This window comes from Leptosomus discolor, chromosome 11 (assembly GCF_034619465.1).
Source record: "Leptosomus discolor isolate bLepDis1 chromosome 11, bLepDis1.hap2, whole genome shotgun sequence".
NCBI classification, from domain to species: domain Eukaryota; kingdom Metazoa; phylum Chordata; class Aves; order Leptosomiformes; family Leptosomidae; genus Leptosomus; species Leptosomus discolor.
In genome coordinates, this window is record NC_141401.1 from 7,371,407 (window position 1) to 7,389,652 (window position 18,246).

At 47.8% G+C, this 18,246-nt stretch overlaps 1 protein-coding gene across 1 annotated transcript in view; it reads right to left on the reverse strand.

Annotated features, from left to right (window-relative positions):
* SLCO3A1 (solute carrier organic anion transporter family member 3A1) overlaps positions 1–18,246 on the reverse strand; it is a 140,487-nt gene that overhangs the window by 19,956 nt on the left and 102,285 nt on the right. Inside the window, exons 3-4 of the mRNA XM_086471681.1 lie at positions 8,265–8,363; positions 4,946–5,209 (exon numbers count right to left, since the gene is read on the reverse strand). Coding sequence (XP_086327807.1) covers positions 4,946–5,209; positions 8,265–8,363 — 363 coding nt within the window. The remainder of the gene's footprint in view (positions 1–4,945; positions 5,210–8,264; positions 8,364–18,246) is intronic.

Consider the following 18,246-nt stretch of genomic DNA (forward strand, 5'->3'; position numbering starts at 1 on the left):
CCGCATCCTCATGAAATCCAAGCCAAAGGAAACTTGAAGACTAACAAGACCTGATGTGGGGCCTTTTATGATCAGCTGCCTTCTCTCTCATCTACGAATAGGACTTCTCAGCAAGCCTTTTAGACATTGGTAGGGAGCCAAGACTCAAATACAAAAAGGCGCAAGGTTACGGTACCCATCTGGATCAAGGCCAAAGACTCACCGCTATGGCCATGAATGAAGGTACAGACGGAGCCCTCTCCAAAAGACTGTCACTATGACTTGTTAGAGCCGTGAATTTAAAACTACTCATGTTAGCTGTTAATCCTGCTTAATCCTATGAACACCCACTGAGGACTACAGGCTCTCCATGGCCCAGGACCCCCTTGCACAGCTGGGAGCTTCTGGCCCAGCACTTCCTGTCTGCTCCCAGAAAGCAGTCTTGGGGAGAGAAATCCAGGATTCAGAGACACTCACTCTCTAGGTATTCAGCAGATTGGTGCACAGAGCAGGAAGGAATTGAACAGAAGACAAGACAGCTGTCAGCTGTACATCCCAGCTCTCCTACGCTCCTGGAAATGAAGCTGGACAGAAACCAAAATGTGTCCAAATCTAGGGAATTTGCAGTTTTGAAATTCATTTAATTCCACAGTGAGTTTTCTTTTAATTCCTTGTGAATGAGATTCTCTCTCCAAACCTGAAGGATTCCATATCAATTTCAATCCTTTTAGGTTTTTAATCTCTCTCGCTAGACAGACAGGCAGAATGCAATGAATTTCTGGTTTAAATCACTGCAAAACAAAATGCATTTAGAGCAGAATGTTTCAGGGGTGTTAAAGCCAAAGAAGCATTTTGAAACCAAATTTCATCAGAACTGACCACTCAATTCAGTAGAAGTGACATTTCTGTATGAAAAAAAAAGTAATGATTTTAACAAAATATTTCCAAGCACGTCCTGGAGCAGGTGGTGGGTTAGAGGCAGCATGTTAACATCAAGTGGGAGGGCAGATGCTGGACAGACATGAGCAGAGGGCACAGGTACCCTGACACAGCTGAGCATCCTCTCTGGCCCTGAATAGCAGAGAGGTCCCCAAGGCAGACCAGAGGCAAGAAAGCAAAGCCGTGGCCCCAGGACAAGCAAGGACTGCTGCAGCCCTCGCCTGAAGTGCTTTCACAGACCATACGGAGAGTGCAGGGCTGGAACAACCCTGCCAGGCTGCCAGCTGAGAGCAAAGAGCAATGGCAGCATTTATCCATCCTCTCCCTGCTATTTCCCTGTGCTCCCAAATGGATTTGCATAGCTTAACTGAAATACCAACCAGGTAAAGCAGCGCAGCATTCCTACGCCGGTTTAGCCTGGTAAAGGACGGTAAACACCTCCCAGGGCTGTCCCTGAGCCACTGTGCCCCTGCCAGTGCCGCTGTGCAGAGCTGCCGTGGCAGCCGCCTGCCGCCTCTGCCGCCTTTGATTGTCTCTTCACCTTGCGCTGTTCAAAGGCTCAGCCCTTCATTTCAAGTTTGAAGCTCCTCTTAAGGATGCTTCTCTTCCCAGCATGGAAATACCCCGCAGGAAGCGATGCCATGGCTTCCCAAAAGTTGGGCCATCCCTCCTATTTAGACCATGATAGAGATTTAAAAGACTTTCTGATATTTTCAGCAGGTTGCTTTTATATTAGTCCTAGCTTTTCTGCATGCTAAGTCTAGAGACAGGCAAGGAATCTCATCCAGCCCTACATGTCATTGTCTTTCAGCAAATCTTGTAGTGTCTTGGAGCATCCTCCCACGTGCCAGCCACGCCATGTCGCTAGCTGACAGCCATGACCCAGCTGGGAGCATGTCTCCAACTGACACCACCCTGCTGCTTCTCCTGCCACGTCCACTGGACTTGCAGCAGTCTCTGCAATGCTTCAAAAAAAGACAACAAAATAAAAAATAATCAAACCCCTTCAACAGGCAAAAAGGAGACTCAGTTCAGCCTCTGAGGATGCACCATTGACACACAGTGTGTTCGCACACTAAGTCCAGAGAAACAACACTTCTGCCCCACACTGTGCACAAAAGGTGGACAATCCTGCACCTCCATGCAGACATAGACTTATGCCCGGCACACAGCTGCCCAGGACCAAGCTGCAAGGACAACACTAGCGATAAAGCGGTCAAGTTATGACCACACAAACTCTGATCAGCATTTCCAGCCATAACCCCATGTACAGGTACATCCTCTGCTGTTCAGCTTCACAAACACAAGCACACCCCAAAGTCCATGACAGGACACAGGACATGACTATGCACACACATACATATTTTTAACCTCCCTATGTAATTACTGCTCCTTTTTATCCTAGGAAAAAGGCTAACTTTCCCCAAAGGAAACTGTACAGTCAACAAACAGATTAGGGATACCAGGTCCTGCCACATAGGAATGCATGTATGTATTTCAGCTGCTGGCGAAATAATCATAGAATCATAGAACAGTTTGGGTTGGAAAGGACCTTTAAAGGTCATCTAGTCCAATCCCCCTGCAGCTCAAAGCCCTGTCCAACCTGACCTTGAATGTTTCCAGGGATGAGGCTTCTACCATCTCTCTGGGCAGCCTGTTCCAGTGTTTCACCACCCTTGTTGTAACAAAATTCTTCCTTATGTCTTCTCTAAATCTACCCTCTTCTAGTTTAAAACCATTACTCCTTGTCCTATTGCAGCAGGCCCTGCTAAAAAGATTGCCCCCATCTTTCTTACAGGCCCCCTTGAAGTACTGAAAGGCCACAATGAGGTCTGCTTGGAGACTTCTCTTCTCCAGGTTGAACAATCCCAACTCTTCCAGCCTTTCCTCATAGGAGAGGTGCTCCATCCTTCTGATAATTTTTTTGACCCTCCTCTGGACTCGCTCCAACAGGTTGCTGTCTTTCCTGTGCTAAGGACTGTGGAGCTGGACTCAGCACTGCAGGTGGGGTCTCACCAGAGCAGAGTCGAGGGGCAGAATCATCTCCCTTGACCTGGTGACCACACTTCTTTTGATGCAGCCAGGATATGGTTGGCCTTCTGGGCTGTGAGCGCACATTCTCGACTCATGTCCAACTTTTCATCCACCAGTACCCCCAAGCCCTTCTCAGCAGGGCTGCTCTCATTCCCTTCATCCTCCAGCCTGTATTGACACCAGGGGTTGGCCCAACCCAGGTGCAGGACCTTGCACTCGGTATATAATGTACATACACAGCAAGAATTAACTCATCACCTTAAACACTGCTCACCAGGACTGAGCGAGGCACGTTTGCTTTCCCCTGTGGTATGTGTCTGAACATCTCCTCCAGGCAGGCACTTTAGCAAACACAATTCTTGACCACATTCTGACTGTGACAACAGTGGCAAGGGACTTGAAAGGAGATGTCAGATACCAACACCATGTCATCTGTGACAGCCTCAAAGGCATAACTAAAAAGGTCATTCCCTGTCTTTTTTGATGTGATGTAAATTGTATTTCAAAGTCCACCTCCAAAGAGACTTCTGGAATACCAACTGATTTGAAATGGGGTTACCTGCAACGAGAAGTCTAATGTGGAAGACTATGGAGCCCAGTAATGTAATCAATACTTTGAAGCACATGGATGTGGCAGTTTAATTTCTCTACTTCAATGAGCAATAGATGATCTAGGAATGCCCCCATGGCCTCCCTGTGTGCAAGAAACTCAGCTTGCTCAGCACCACCCTCAGGCAGAACTGCTGCCCCTCCGTGCAGCAGGGACATGACGTATTCTTTAATTCTTCTATACAAAAACCTGCAAAAATCTCTTACTCCAAAAACTCAGTGCCCAGAAGCAGACGCTCTGCTGAGTCCACAACAAAAGCCACAAAGCCACAGAATTATCCAGATGGACATATCAAGGGAAAAGCCCATTCCTCAAGGTTGAGAAAATCCTTGCAACAAGGATGAAAGAATGAAGAAATTAATTTTACTGACAAATTTTCAAACAATTTATCCCTTCACCTTTCCTTTGAATTTTCTCAGCAAGACAAAATTTCACATCTTTGACCTTCCCTTAATGAACAACCACATCAACTATTCAAGCCATTTATATATGTAAGAAAACACTTTTTTCCCCAAAGTCTCTTTTTCCTTCCCACCCGCACCTCATTCAATTCCCAATTAAGGTGACTGCACAGTGAGTAAGTGATTTTGTCCTCATTTATCTAAATGCATTATGCAGTAATAAAACCTGCTCTGCCACAGTGACAGAGAGTAGGAAGCAACCACCAGCGCTACAGAACCACCCTCTCAGGTGGAGGATTTTCCAGTGCAGCCTACAGAAAGAGTATCTACCCACACTCTCCCACAAAATGCTGGATCCTTAGCTGACCTTAATTAGAGTCAGGTCCATTTCCATCACTGCAGGATACAATGTAGGGTCTTCTACTCTAATTTGCTCCAAACCATGCCCTGCCCTGCCACTTTGCTGCTATTCTGGATGGGTATCTACCTCTTCCCCATCCCAGTTTAAGAGCTGTGGTGGTGCCCAGCGCTCATTGCTTTGTATCTGGGATTGCACTAAACTGCAGCTCAGATGCCAAGAGCTCCCAATTTCTTTTAACTGCCCTTGCTGGCTCGCTCTCCGTTTCGGGAGGCAGAGGGGAGCAGGACAGTAGACTGGAGAGAAGTTCACAAATTGCTCTGGCAACTGTGTTCCCTTTCATTTTTGTATCAACTCTACAGGATTATCGTGCATTTCTGAAGCTTTGTAGTTTTAAAAAAAAAACCCAAACCTTTCAAGTGGAACAAAGTCTCTCTTTAAAATGAGGACAATGCCAGAGATAATCAGAAGCTGGCGACTAAAATTTCAGGATACTGAGTTTTTTGGGTGATTTTTTTGGGGGGTTGAGGTAGATAGCCCAAATCAGAGACCAATTATAAACTGAACCAGCTGTTAACCTGTCGCTAACTCTCACAGAAAACGTGACAAGAGCCACTGTCTCACCTCGCAGCTGCTGGAAGCAGGTCGTGCTGCTCTCCCCATCCAGCGCGTGCCGCAGGACCCCGTTGCTTGGCTTCGGTCTCTCGTAGTCCCTGTCGGGAAGCATGGCCTGCTCGCTCTCCCCAGCGTGCTCCGGCCGCGGGGGCAAGGACTGCGGGAACCCAAACATCGGCAGGGACGAGAAGAAGAGTAAGGCACCACACAGCAGGAAGCCTCCCCACCATGCACCGATCCACCGAGGGTCGTCTGGGGTTATGTCCAGCTTACCTGCAAGGTCACACACAAACACGTGTCAGTGGCTCAGCCACAGGGAGGCGAAGACAACAGTGTTAATGATCCTGTAGGCTGGAAGATGGTTGTTGAGGGCTTTGTTGGCTGGTGAGGGGCTCCCAGACACAAGGTGGGGACCCATAGCGCATCCCACACCCGTACTGTGTGAGCCACCAGTGCATAATGACTTCCACATCCAAGAGGACAAGCAACCCATCACTTAGTCTATCTAGACGGTACATCCAGCTTCTGCAGCACCCTGTAATCAGGGCTTCTCTCCAGTGTCTTTGGCTCTGCCAGCCCTAGGAAACTGTCATTTACCAGTCAGTGTACCCTGTGCTGGCAGCGAGGTTTTGGACATCACTGTCCCACCGTGTCAAATGTGCACACACAGCTGACATACCTCCTGGCACAAAGACCTGCGTGGAGAAGCAGCAGCACAGACAAGGACATTGTATCTTCATCCTGGCTTACCCTTTTTTTCCATGAGGTCAATGCTCTCCCTGCATTGAATTCACAGCCCTTTTCAGCAAAGGAGAGATGGGCATTTGGGCTTCATGGGCACCTGTGACTGTGTGGAGGGTGAAACAGTCCTAAATATTGGAAAAGACACCCACCCACTGCACCAAATAGGCTCAAAAAGGTAGAGAAATCATCAGAAAATTACTAAAAGAAAGGTAAAAGGCAAGAGTATCCTGTAGGCCATCACTCAGCGGAGATAAGGAAAAAGAAGGCTCTGGAGTCAGTTTGGGGGAATAAAAATAAGCAGCAGGAGAGAAGAAACTGTGTTCCTAACAGCTGACTTGCTGCCACAGCCACTTGGAAACTCAGTGGAGGGTGCCCAGTGCTGGAGCCGACTCCCAGGGAAGAGCTGGGTCTGTGTGGCTAAAATAACAAGCTCTTCCATTCGTGATGTCTGTCTGGTTTCTGCCACTGAAAAATCTGTCTCAAGTGAGGCAATCAAGTTGTCTCTCAAGCAGAGACAGAAGGAAACACTTTTCTCCTTAGGGAAAATAACACGTAGTTCTCAAATATATATAAAGTTTGAAAAATAGTGGTTTGGAAGGATTGTATTCTTCTGCTGTTATCTCCTCCTGCCTGCAGTGCTTTTTATTCAGGTTCTTGGGAACACAGTCATGTCAAGAGACACATAAACCAAGGTCTTCTTCACATCCCCTTCCTAAAATGGGTCCTGCAGAGAGGGCAGCACAGCGGTGTGACCTGGCATCCCACACCTCCTGCCTGAAATGGGGAGCTGGACAGGACTCAGCCCTCTGGAACTTGGTCTCCTTGTGCCACCCCGAGTTGCAAGACAGAGCCAGCTGCAACGTGGAAACTCTTTCCAACACAAAAATAGATGGAGGAGGCCATGCGTGCCCCAGCCTTCACATGACAGCCACGGACCATGGCCAAAGCCAGCTAGACCTGCAGCTGGAAAGTGCCATACCCTCCCCTATGACCTGCTGAGCCTCAGCCCCTCTAGGCTTCTCAGTGGTAACATTCCACCATTCTCCTCTGTGGCTCCATATTTGTCTGGGGCTTTTTGAGCTGTAAATATGGAGCGATGTCTTCTGTTAAAAATGGCCAGATCACACAAAATTAACTTTTTAGCTAGACCAGCATCTTGCCTCTGATGGTAACCAGCTGCAGATGCCCAGAAAGCCCACAAGAATAAAGTAAATATATACCTAATATCATTCTTGTGACCTGTGGCTCAGGGGCTTTCTAAGCTAGATTTGGTGTCAAGTTCATTTTTTCTTCTATAAACTCATCCAATTGTTTTTGAATTGATTTGTAGACTTTTAACACCCCATGGTGAGGAGTTCCACAGCTTCACCTCCTGGGAGAAGAAATATCTTCTTCTGCATATTCGTATTTTGGGGTAAATTATACTTAATGGTCAAATATGTAACAAGGACTCAAACAAGCTCCTCTGCCTACAAGACCAAGTGGGTCTTTGGCCTATCTTTGCTACAGCCAAGGAATGAAAAAGGGCCACGTGGTGTTTGACCAAGCCACAGCTAAAAGACTCAGACATCAAAAAAGATACTTCTTTTCTTCTAATTTGATATTACTTAGATTTCTCCAGTTGCCATGTGTATGCGAGACCAAGAAAAGGCAGTAGCACTTTTCCAGATTTGCACAACTCTGCTCAGAGTCCTGCAAGGTTCAGCTCCATCCAAACGCATCCTGTGAAGATGTATTTGCAACATCATAGTCCTGGAATGCACCCTTAAAGGGAACAACACCCCTGCGGCAGGACAAGAGCCCGTGGGATCAGACTGAGTTGAGAACTGTAGAAAAAGCAGCTGAACAACCGAGGGGAAAGAACGAAGCACCAGGTTTGCAGCCTTAGCCAAAAGGCTTGGGGAGCAGCAGAGAGCAGGCTGTTGCACATTGCCCTCCAATGGCAACGAGCATGTAGTGCAGGTAGCAATAAAAGCAGAATTTGCAGATTTTTTTTTCTTAACGAACAAAAGACAATCTGCAAACAATCTGCTTTAACCCAAGCGCAGAGTCAAGGTGAGCAGTAATTAGCACTACGTTGGGAAAAAGCAACAATGCTGTGGGACTGAACCTGTCCATCCAAACAGGGTCATACGCAGAAGGTGCTGGGCACAGGTCTTACTGGTGTGCCTCCATCAGAGAGCCTGGACAGTCCTCCCAGGTCCTGGGTATGGCACTTCTCCAGATTTCAGCCCGTGCTCTGGACACAGCTCCCCTGGCAAGACTATGTCCATGGCTAGCTGGTGTGCCCTGCCACAGTGATATTTTCAGGTGTCCCCTAAGAGCCGGGCTGAAATTCATCTTGCGCTAGAAAAGCTCATGGAAGAGAACAAATTTTAGCTACTACAAATCTGTTAACTATGGGGATAGAGTTGAAAACTTTTGAATGCCAGTCATAAAACCTCTCTAAAAGTGACACCCACACATGCAAGAGGCACTCAAGATGGAAGAAGAAGCAGTTTCCTGCTCATGAGCATCAACATTTTTGTCCTACTGATATCAACGTTAGAGTATTTGATTTGAAACCAAATCCAGTTCTCCTTACTTGTGTCAATGAAGACAGCATCCACGTAGATTTTGGTACAGAAGGAGCCCAAGATAAATCCACAGGCTGGTCCAAATACCAGCATCGTAAACAGGATCCCTACACGGAGAGAGAAAAGAGAGTATTAGTACTAGGCTCAGGTTACTCATTGCAAGTTGTTCTGCTTGTCTCCTGCCATACCCATGCCAAATACACAGGGATATGTCTCTGTGTTGAATGCTTCAGGCAAAAGAGCACCCTAAATGCTTTTTGCTCTTCTGTATTTCTTCAGGAAAAAGAATAGATGGAGCTGTGATAATACTGATGGATTTCTATCGAGCTGAGAAGACAGTGTGGACATGTACTGTGTTTTGGTTGGCTGGCTGCTCTAAAAGATGTCTTACTCAAAAGCACAAGGTAAAGAAGACCTGCCTTCTCCCCACAGGGTCGTCTTTATCTTTGCCACCTCCAGCTAAATTCCTGGTAGACAGGGGTATTTTCAGAATGTAGGGCCCGCAAATCTATGAAATGCAGCATTGCCACAGACTGCCAGATGAAGTCCCTTTGCAGAAGTAGGAGCACTCTTCCAAATCTGTGAAGCCCTTCTCCCCCATCATACCCACACAGCAAATATTCCCCAAGGCACACAGCTCTTCCAACCTCTCACAACTGCTTGCTGCTCCTGCAAAACCTGCGTGAAATTGCCTGTGTAACGCCAGGCAAAGAGCTATTATGAGTAAATTACTTATTTGCTTCAATACAATATTTAGAAGTATTTATTCTCACTCCCATTTTGGCCCTGAAACAGCAACACTACAGGCACACCGCCAACTCTCAATTATCCAGGGCAGAAAGGCAGGGGGACACAAGGATAATCCAGAAAAAGAAGCAGCAAAGATAATTGTGAATTAGACAATAAGAACATATTTGGTACCTTCACATTTGGGATAGAAAAACAACAAAGAGTCCCCAAGGATCCTTGTAAACGGCTTTTCTGAAGGAAGCAGGGGCAGGTCCGAGCAGCACGGAGCACAGCAAGCGCCTGCTTGTTTGCTCTGGGGCAGAGCATTGCTGACGGACCCCTGTGCCCAGGGAGGGGGGCAGCTCTTCAGGACCCTCAGCCAGTGATGTGCCAAGCTGTGCTGGCACCAGTCTTGGTGTCGCTGCACTTCAGAAACGTCCCACGAAGGAGCTTATTCACATCTGGGTGCTTTGCTCCCTCTCCTTCTACAGCAGGGCACATCCCTCATCTCTCTCTAAATCTCTCTGGGGGTGCTGCCTGGCATCTTGGTGCATTTGTAATGCACAGCTACCGCAGCCCTCAAGTTCCTTAACCAGAAACTTTCAATTCCCAAGTTCTCTCTCTGTGCATGTCTCAGGAGTTGGAGAAATGATCAGAGCTGCAAAATATTCCCCGGAGACCACCAGCCCTATGCAAGGCAAACTGCACCTGCCAATGACAGCTTAGCCAAGCAGAATAAGGGGGTATGGTCAGACATAACTTCACCTTCATTTTCAAAATGCAGAGTGCAAACTAATTCCTCCAGGTTTGTGGCACCGTGACTTGGCTGGATTAATAACTAGGTACAAAGCAACGGTATTTCCAGCCAGGCATTTGTGCAGAAACCTAGCGTGTTAATGCCTTCACGGCTATCACCTACAGAAGCAAGAGGGAAAAACAAAGATAGTGGGAGGATAAAAAAGTGTCAGGTCGTATGAGCCACAGTAAGGAGTCACTGCCGTCAGGACAGTGGCAGAAGCTGCCATCCCTTGCCCCATCTCAGCTAGGCTCAGAGCTGCAGCAATGGCACCATGTCGCAGCCCATGCTGCCAGCTTAAATTAGTCCCCAGGGTCTCTGCCCATGATGTCCACGCCAGTAGCGGAGCAAGCCGTCTCCCCTCCTGCAGTCACCTTGTTTCCAGGCCTTGGGTTTGTGCTCCACAATCCAGCAGTAAATTGGGAAGTTTGTGCTCCTTAATCCACAGAGCTGCTTAGGAAGCCTGTGCCTTGCTCCCCCAGGGATCTATAAAACCTCATGTGGGAGATCCCAGTCCCTGGTTACCTGCAAAAGCACTTCGTGGGACGTGAAATGAAGGAAGAGACAGGTCGGGAAAGCAGGGAAAAGGCATTTCTTTTCCCAGCACACCCAGCACCATCTCCTTCCTTCCCAACCCCAAGGCCTGCCCCACCTGGAGCTATAAAATTTCCAGCGGCATTTTATAAAATATCCAGATTGAATTTTTTTTTTTTTGGTCACTAGATGGCATTAGTGTCTGTCATTGATCCCACAAGCGCCACGTGGAGCAGGCTGGGTGACAGTGCAGCTCACCCCAGCTCCGCAAACACGATTGCGTTACTGGGGGTCCCACAGCCCCTGGGAGGATCGCACTGACGGCAGGGTGCTGTCTTCACCCCCATATCTGCCACACGTGGAGTCAGGCTGTGCAAAAGGCAAAATGCCCTTTGGCTGCTTGCCTGCAGGAAATCACAGATTTTAGAACAAACTGTTCTAACACTGTTGAGTTTTTAGTCAAAGAGTTTAAACAGACAGTGTCTAGCAGAGGAATGGCCGTGACTACTAGCCTGATAAACAAGCTGGCAGTCAAAGATGTGGTTTACCTTTGATGACTGAACATTAATCATGAATTTCTATGTAATTAGGGTCAGGCATGCACGGACACATTGGGCCTCACACCGGTTGGAGCAGCATCTGGGGCAAACGGAGCCCATGTTTTGGATGAAGAGCCCCTGGACTTCAGCAGGAGTCACAACATCACTCTGCTCTTCTCTATCCTAAAAGGAGTGAGGGGAAGGAAAAGCCAGACCTGAGCACCTCCTCTTTCCTAGTCCCAGATCCCCATCCCAGATCCTGGTACTCAGCACTGCAGAGGGCACTGGCAGAGAAACCTGCTCCTCCAGAGCCACTCGAGGGTTCGCATCTGCCGGGATGAACCCTCTACGAGGGAAGGTTGCCACGAGCATCAAAGCACCCTGGGCTGTGACAGGTTCCCACAGCCACCAAGGAGCCAACAGGGCTGCGGAACTGCTGTGCCATTGCCCCGATGGGACTTGTGTGTGCAAGCAAAAGGACTGCGTGGCCAATAGATGGCTGCTTCCAGGGCACCCACAACCCAGGAGACGGCAGCTCTGGGCACCGCAGGGCTGGTTTAAGACCTTGAGGACAGGATGAATCAGGCATCACTGCTCTCCACAGACAGCAAGTAATATTTGTTTTTCCTTTTTTTTTTTTTTTTAAACCTGTTGCTGGTTGATGATTTTCTGTGTTTAACAGCTCTGGAGAACTGGGAACACACCAAAATTGTCATTCGGCACCAGTGCAGGCTCATGCGGCTCAGCAGGCAGAAGGACAAGGACCAGTTCTAACCCTCTGGGCAACACCTTTGGATGTACCAGTGTCGGGTTGAAGAGGGACAGAAGTTCGTCCCACGATGAACTCCAAACCACAGGCAGATTGTCAGACCATGTGTATACAGGCAAAACCACAGAACTGAAGGGTGTCTCAGGGAGCAAAGGGTAAGACAAAGCATGTGGAAAATTATCATCCTTCCCCCCCAAAAAAACAGGGAATATTTTCCCCCTTTTCCAAAGCAGAAAGGAGCAGGGCCCTCTGGCTAGTGATCCATCAGCAGCAGGGAGATGCTTGCAGAAGCAGTTAGCTCAAATAAAAAGCAACCATCAAGAAAGCTGTGGCCAGTACAGGTACACGCACCGCCCCTGTGACAGGTGAATGTTGCCCTCCTCACACTATTCACACCGCATGGCAAATGCCACTTCAGACACAAGCCGTGGTCTCAGTTATTAAAATATCACATTTTGTATCCTGGCAAGCTGGAAGGCGTTATTTGCTCTGCAATGTTCTCGCTAGAGGGCAATGTAGGATAGAGCACCCACTGAACAGGGAAACAGGTATCTAAGATCTTACAATATGATATTAAATTATTATTCACCTCTAGGCTAGCTTAGGAAACACTCATGTTAATTGTGTTTTTACTTTTTCTATAGTTTGCCTTAAAATCAAGAAAACACCTGGCTCACCCCACGACCTTTTTGTTATCTTTTTTTGAGACTCCCGACAAAATCCTACCGTTGCTGTAATAGTATTTTACACTTTATCTAACAAATCAAGCAGGTTTTGGAAAAACCCAAGGCATAGACTGTCACGACGGACAATCTAGGGCCTGCACAGAGCCAGACCATGCTTAAGGTGAATGGAGCACATCACTGGGCACAACAATTAGGCTATTAGGCAATTTGGGTAGTGCCTGTGGTTGAACATTCGTGTAGAATTGAGGGCTCAAGGGGAAATCAGACACGTTAGAAATAACTTAAGACATCCTTCCTCTTTTGAGAAATTCTGCACGATTGCTAGTCGCCTCCGTTACTCGGAAAATGCTTTCCACATCATGCCCCTAGCCAGGCAACCACGGAGCTGCTGCTAAGTAGAGAAGGAGGTCTAGCACAACCCCTTTTCCTGGTCCTGGGGCTGCTGCTAAGGATAAAGTGCTAAACTTGTGGCTAGCTTTAACACCACTTGCTAGGTCTTTTCCCATGTTTCACTCTAACTTTTAGATCAGCCTGATTTGATAAAGCCAGAGGGCACTACTACCAGGAGCAAACAGATCTAAGGTCTAATCCTGGCTCCATCAGTCTCTTGCAAAACTCCCGCTGATGGCAACGTAACTGGCGATCAGTATGGGATACTGCAGCCTCTGCCCTTTCATTCTCGGCTTAAAGTTTATTTCTATTGCTCAGAGCAGTACATTCAGTAACAAACGTCCTCCTCAATAGGAGGAAGGGAAAACATCCAATACTGCCCTGGAAACAAATGCTTCTTGCTCTGCAGGACTGCCTGAGCCTCCTCAAAGGGTTTGTGCTTGGTCCTGCACCCAACGTTTTAAGGAGGAGCAGGGCACTTTCTCAGTGTAGTTAGCCCCCCACAGAGCAGTGAAAAGTAGGATAAGAAAGATTTCTCCTTTTTGCAACTTGGTGGGAGGTTTTTGTTTGTTTTTGTTTGGTTGGTCGGGGTTTTTTTTTTGTCTTGTTTGTTTGTTTTTCAAATTTTTAATCTTAGAACTATAATTTTTAAAACTTCTTTCCAAATTATGACAATTCTTAGAAATCAATGAAAATGACCTTGTTTTGGACAATTCAAACATTTTGTTTGATAACTCAAATACTTCTTTCCAATCTGGGCCCTTTTAAAGCACAATTACATTTTACTTTGAAAACAGCTAACCATTTTCAGCTTTCCTGCTCTAATCTGCTTCACTGCTCTCCTTGCCCCCAAAAAGGCAGGGGAAAAAAAAACCCAAGAAGCAAGCCAGACTGGACTGCAAAATCAGAAATATCTTCCTCCACATCTTTTCAAATGGAACAATTTGCCAAATCCTACTTTGTCCTGCCAACTAACAGACATTTTCCAGGTGCTGAGGAAAGAATTGGGACAGAGGCAAGTATTAGATCTGACATTTTGTGATGGGATTTTTATCACCAGTAAGGCCCAGGACTGATAATGCAGTTTTCCATTACAGCAAAAGAAGGACCAGTGGCAGGTACTACTACATCTGTGGAAAGACTGTGGCACAGAGATGTGCAGTCAGTCATGCAAAATGCACAAGAATCAAATTGCAAAGACAGGGATAAGGGATGTCAGTATTTCAGTAATAAAGAGCTGTCCCTTGGCAATCCAAGTTGCCTTCCAGCAGCAACAGGATCCTGAAACACAAGCAAACTCGTGTTGTTCGCAGCATGAAGTGGGTGAAGCATCAACTCGATGCCTGTAATGATTAACTGGGGACAGTAACTCCCAGCAGAAACCTTCAGGGCTGGAAATAAGACATCAAGGGAGATGCAGCAAGGCTGGCAGCCTCACCAAGGTGCAGTGAGGAGGCATCATAGGTACAGCTTGCTGGGGAATAAGAGCAGGTTCAATGCACAGTCACGGGCTGAGAAAATAACACACGGGCAGCTGAAGGACACCAAGTCACTTTTCTTCAAAGCCTCAGCCCCACAAGGGGCTGAGGACACAAGGAAATTTATTTTGGAGAGCTGCCATCAAGCACCAGGCAAAGGTGAGCTGGATAGGTGAGACAGGAGAAGGAAAAGCAGCATCTTCCATGGTGGGACGGCACACAGGGCTATCAGAGCAGGAGCCATGCCTCTTACTGAAGCCACAGACGTTTCCCATCACGCCCCCATTTGTACTTTCCAATCCCCTTGCCATACAGTGTTTCCTATGTCTGTCCTCTTCCACCTGCAGGCTTCATTTCTTTACGTGAAACCCTGAAGCAAAATGATCAGGAGTCTGGGTTTTGTTCTCCTTTAAGGCACTTTATAAGGGGATTTAGTGAATAGTAGCAGGAATGTCAGAAGTACCCTATAATGTGGAGAAAAGAGAAAATGAAAATGTCATGCTAAGCTGTCATCTTGTCCTATCTCACATTCCTCCTAAGTCCTGATATGAAGCATTACAGCATCTGCCATCTATTTTGCCCAGTAACAGACTATGCAATAATGTGTAACAGCAGGATATGTATTTCTGACTTACGCCTCACAAGGTTTAGATACAAGCTAAGGCCTGATTCAGGAACATACCTGAATCAAACTCTTTGGCTTCAAAGGAACTGCCCAGGAACACAGGAGAAGGTGCCAAACCAAGAGTTTATCCCCAAGGATGTTGAAGGCTTCTGTCCTTGCCTGCTTTGATATCGAACTGGTCCAAGTATCATATCTCCCAGCCAAGAGTCAGTGCTGCTTCCAGGTTACCAGCACGGCAACGTTCTTCGTGACTTAGCTCTGCGCATTGGGTGCCACATGTCTAACGTTCAACTTAAAGCCCAGCTTCTGGAGATATGCAACTCGGTAAGCATCTCAGCTTGGTACCCAAGAATCCACCTAGCACTGTGGACCCACCTTGGAGCTCCACACAGGCATCCTGCTGCCAGTACTGAACGGCTATTCATATTTGTGATAGCTGGTTTAAAGCCTACCTTCAGCACGCCTTCCTGAGCTCCAGTCACCAGTGTAAGCACATCCTTGCTTGCCCAAGGGGTACCAACCTTCCTGACTTTACTAAGTGGCAGACTGAGACGTGATTGAGAAGCACTCACTTTGGAAAGCTGGGAGAGAGGAAAAAGGATGGAAGGTAACACTGAGAAACGTCAATGTTTCCCCAGTGTTCCCAGCTGCAGGATGGAGATGGGTATGGAGCTGAATTACAGTCCCCATGGCCTCTGCCCACTTACTTTTTCCCAAAGCTCCCCTGTCAAAACAGCCCTGCTGACAGTCCCAAGAGCGAGCATCAGCAAGAGAAGTCATGTTCCAACTGTTCCCAAAGTGAGGATTTATTTGATGCTGAGAGGAAGGAGATTTGTTTGTGATGCACTTCGGAAAAGTTCAGATAGATACAAAGCCCCTGTGCAAAGCAACTCTCTACCAATAAAGCCCTGGAAAGCACTATGAGAACTGCCTCCAGGGACTCGCAATCACACTTAAAGTTTGCTTGAGTCATTCAAACACTTCTGAAAAATACTGATTGCTATTTCCACAGCAACCTGGGTCACCCTTCTAGGAAGGGCTGGGTCCAAGGTGCACGTGCATAGACTGCACAGACTCCAGTCTGTTCTTCCCCAGGTTTGTAGGCAGTTGAACTAGACGTGCTTGAGCACCAGGCAGTTAAATAACCTCTACAACATACCTTGAAACTCTGGCAAAGCAGCAACACTTCCAAACTGATCATAAAGCCAGGGCGTGGATGCCCAAAGCATCTTCACTCCTCTTAGCTGTGAAGCAGTTGAACGTGGCCTAACAGCAGTGAATCAAACAGCCTTTTCCCAACCATGGGCAAACCCTTGGTATTGCAGAGGACCCTGTTTTATTTAGCTGTGGAGATGTCCCTGATATCTGCTGGGCTTATGGTCCCCTTGAGCCAGGCTGATCCTGCCTTGGCATTTCCATGAAATTACAGTGTAGGAGGTTGTGCACCGAGCTCCTAAGGAGCAGCACACCTTCAGCAAAGCAATGCCTGTTCCCTCTTGCACCACCCCAAGGGACAGGTTTGGCAGGCAAAAAGCCAATCAGTTTGGAAGATGTGGGAAACTCTCTCTGCTATACAGCTTGTGTTGTCATTACATCAAATAACGACATCCCTGTGGAGGAACGGATCGTGGAGCGAAGCGTGATCTCTGTCAAGGCTGACAGTGACCAAGCGGTTCAGCGATCATCACAAAATGCACGTACGGGGTACGCCGAGGAGGGCAGGGCACACACACGCGCTGCCATGGCCCTGGGGACGCTGCTGCGGACATGGGACAGCATCCTGCCAGGGATGGCATCCCCAGGCCCCTGCCTGCTGCAGGAGCAAGCTCTTTCTAAAAGCACAAAGGGACCCGGCTTTGCAAAGCATGAGATAATCTCAAAACCCTGCTTGTCCCACATTTCCCGCTGCGTGGAGGACGGGGCAGACCGATGCGCAGGGATTACTGGAATACTGTAATTTGTGAGCTCTGCGACCTGCCTTTAAAGAGACACCACCCCAGCACAGCCTGCAGCAATCAAAGGCGTACCAGTACAAACTGGAGATGCTGTATTCTCCTGCACCCAAGGTACTGGCCCTCAAGGGCTTGGCATAAAGCTTCTGCACTCGCACCCGGTGGGCAGAGCCCATCGCTTCAGTGGGTTTTCTCTGATTTCTATCAGTTGACGTAACCTCAAAAACGCACAGTAAGGGAAGGGGGAGGCTGTTTCCTAGCCAGATGGCTTCTTCCCATGGCAAAAAGCTGCCAGAGTCATCCAGCGCTGCCCATCCTCCCTGGCAGACTGTGCCCACGAGCCGCCCCGTTCCCACGTGGGCACAGGGATGCCTGCATTCCCGCAAAGCCCAGCAACAATGCTCAGCCCCTGGTCTCTCCTTCCCAGCTTTCCTGGAGATAGCCTTCCTCATTTACCACAGAAAGATGTCCTTTTTCCTGCCACTCGACTCCTTGTCTACGCAACCGGCTGCCCATCACCCCCTCCTGCTCCCTTATTGCTCCTGCTTGTTTGCACCACTGCGATCAACTGCAGGAAACCCGAATAGGTGGTGTTGGACCGACCGCATGTTTTGATTTGTTCTGCTTCCTCGGTGCAACCAACGAAGCGAAGGGAACGTTCAAACAATCCTGACAGATGTTTCCAAGTGCCTGCAGCTGTCGATTAATGATGAGCAACTTTGGGATAATTCACTTTAATGTTTAGTCTTTGTTCTGATGGGGATCAAAGTGGTTCCAGCCCTGTTTGGTATGAGGTGAGGTGGGGAGGAGGGAAGAGGTTGGGAGGGTTTCCCATCTGTATGGTAGCAGACATATTAATTATTAGCTTTGCCTTCAGGAGCTCAAAACCAGTAGAACCCTCAGATGAGGATACCTACTTAGGGTTGCTCAAATAATGCTAGAGATTGGCACTCCCGAGGCAGTGAGAGACTGAATTCCCTGCTCAGCCATGACCTTCCTGAGGACCATTCGCTACATCTTGTAATTTTTCCACCTTTTAACAAAGGCTAGTCCCTCCTTGTGAAGTCTTGCAAGATGCACAAATACTATGCAGTGCTTTACTAATCAGGGACACAAAATGCATTAGAACAAACATCTGAATTTCAGTTCTGAGCTCTTCTCATTGATTCCACGGTAACAGCTCACTGCCTGCATTCGTGTGTGCAACACAACACCTGGGAAAAGAACGGACAAGTGCTGTCCTGAGACAGCTCACTGTCAAGCCTGCAGCTGCTTTTGGCCAGTGAAACAGCTTCAGCAAGCAGCAAGCCTGCAAAGCAGAAGTGCTAGAATATGACTTCTCGCATTCCACAGGACCACTTGTGATGGGAACCCCATAGAGGGGTTCAGTATTTGACTGCCCTGCCTTTAGCCAGTGAAATAAATTATTATCTAGTTTGAAATCTGGCAGCCTCAGACATCTCCTGTCAGAGGGGAACTCTTCTCCTATCAA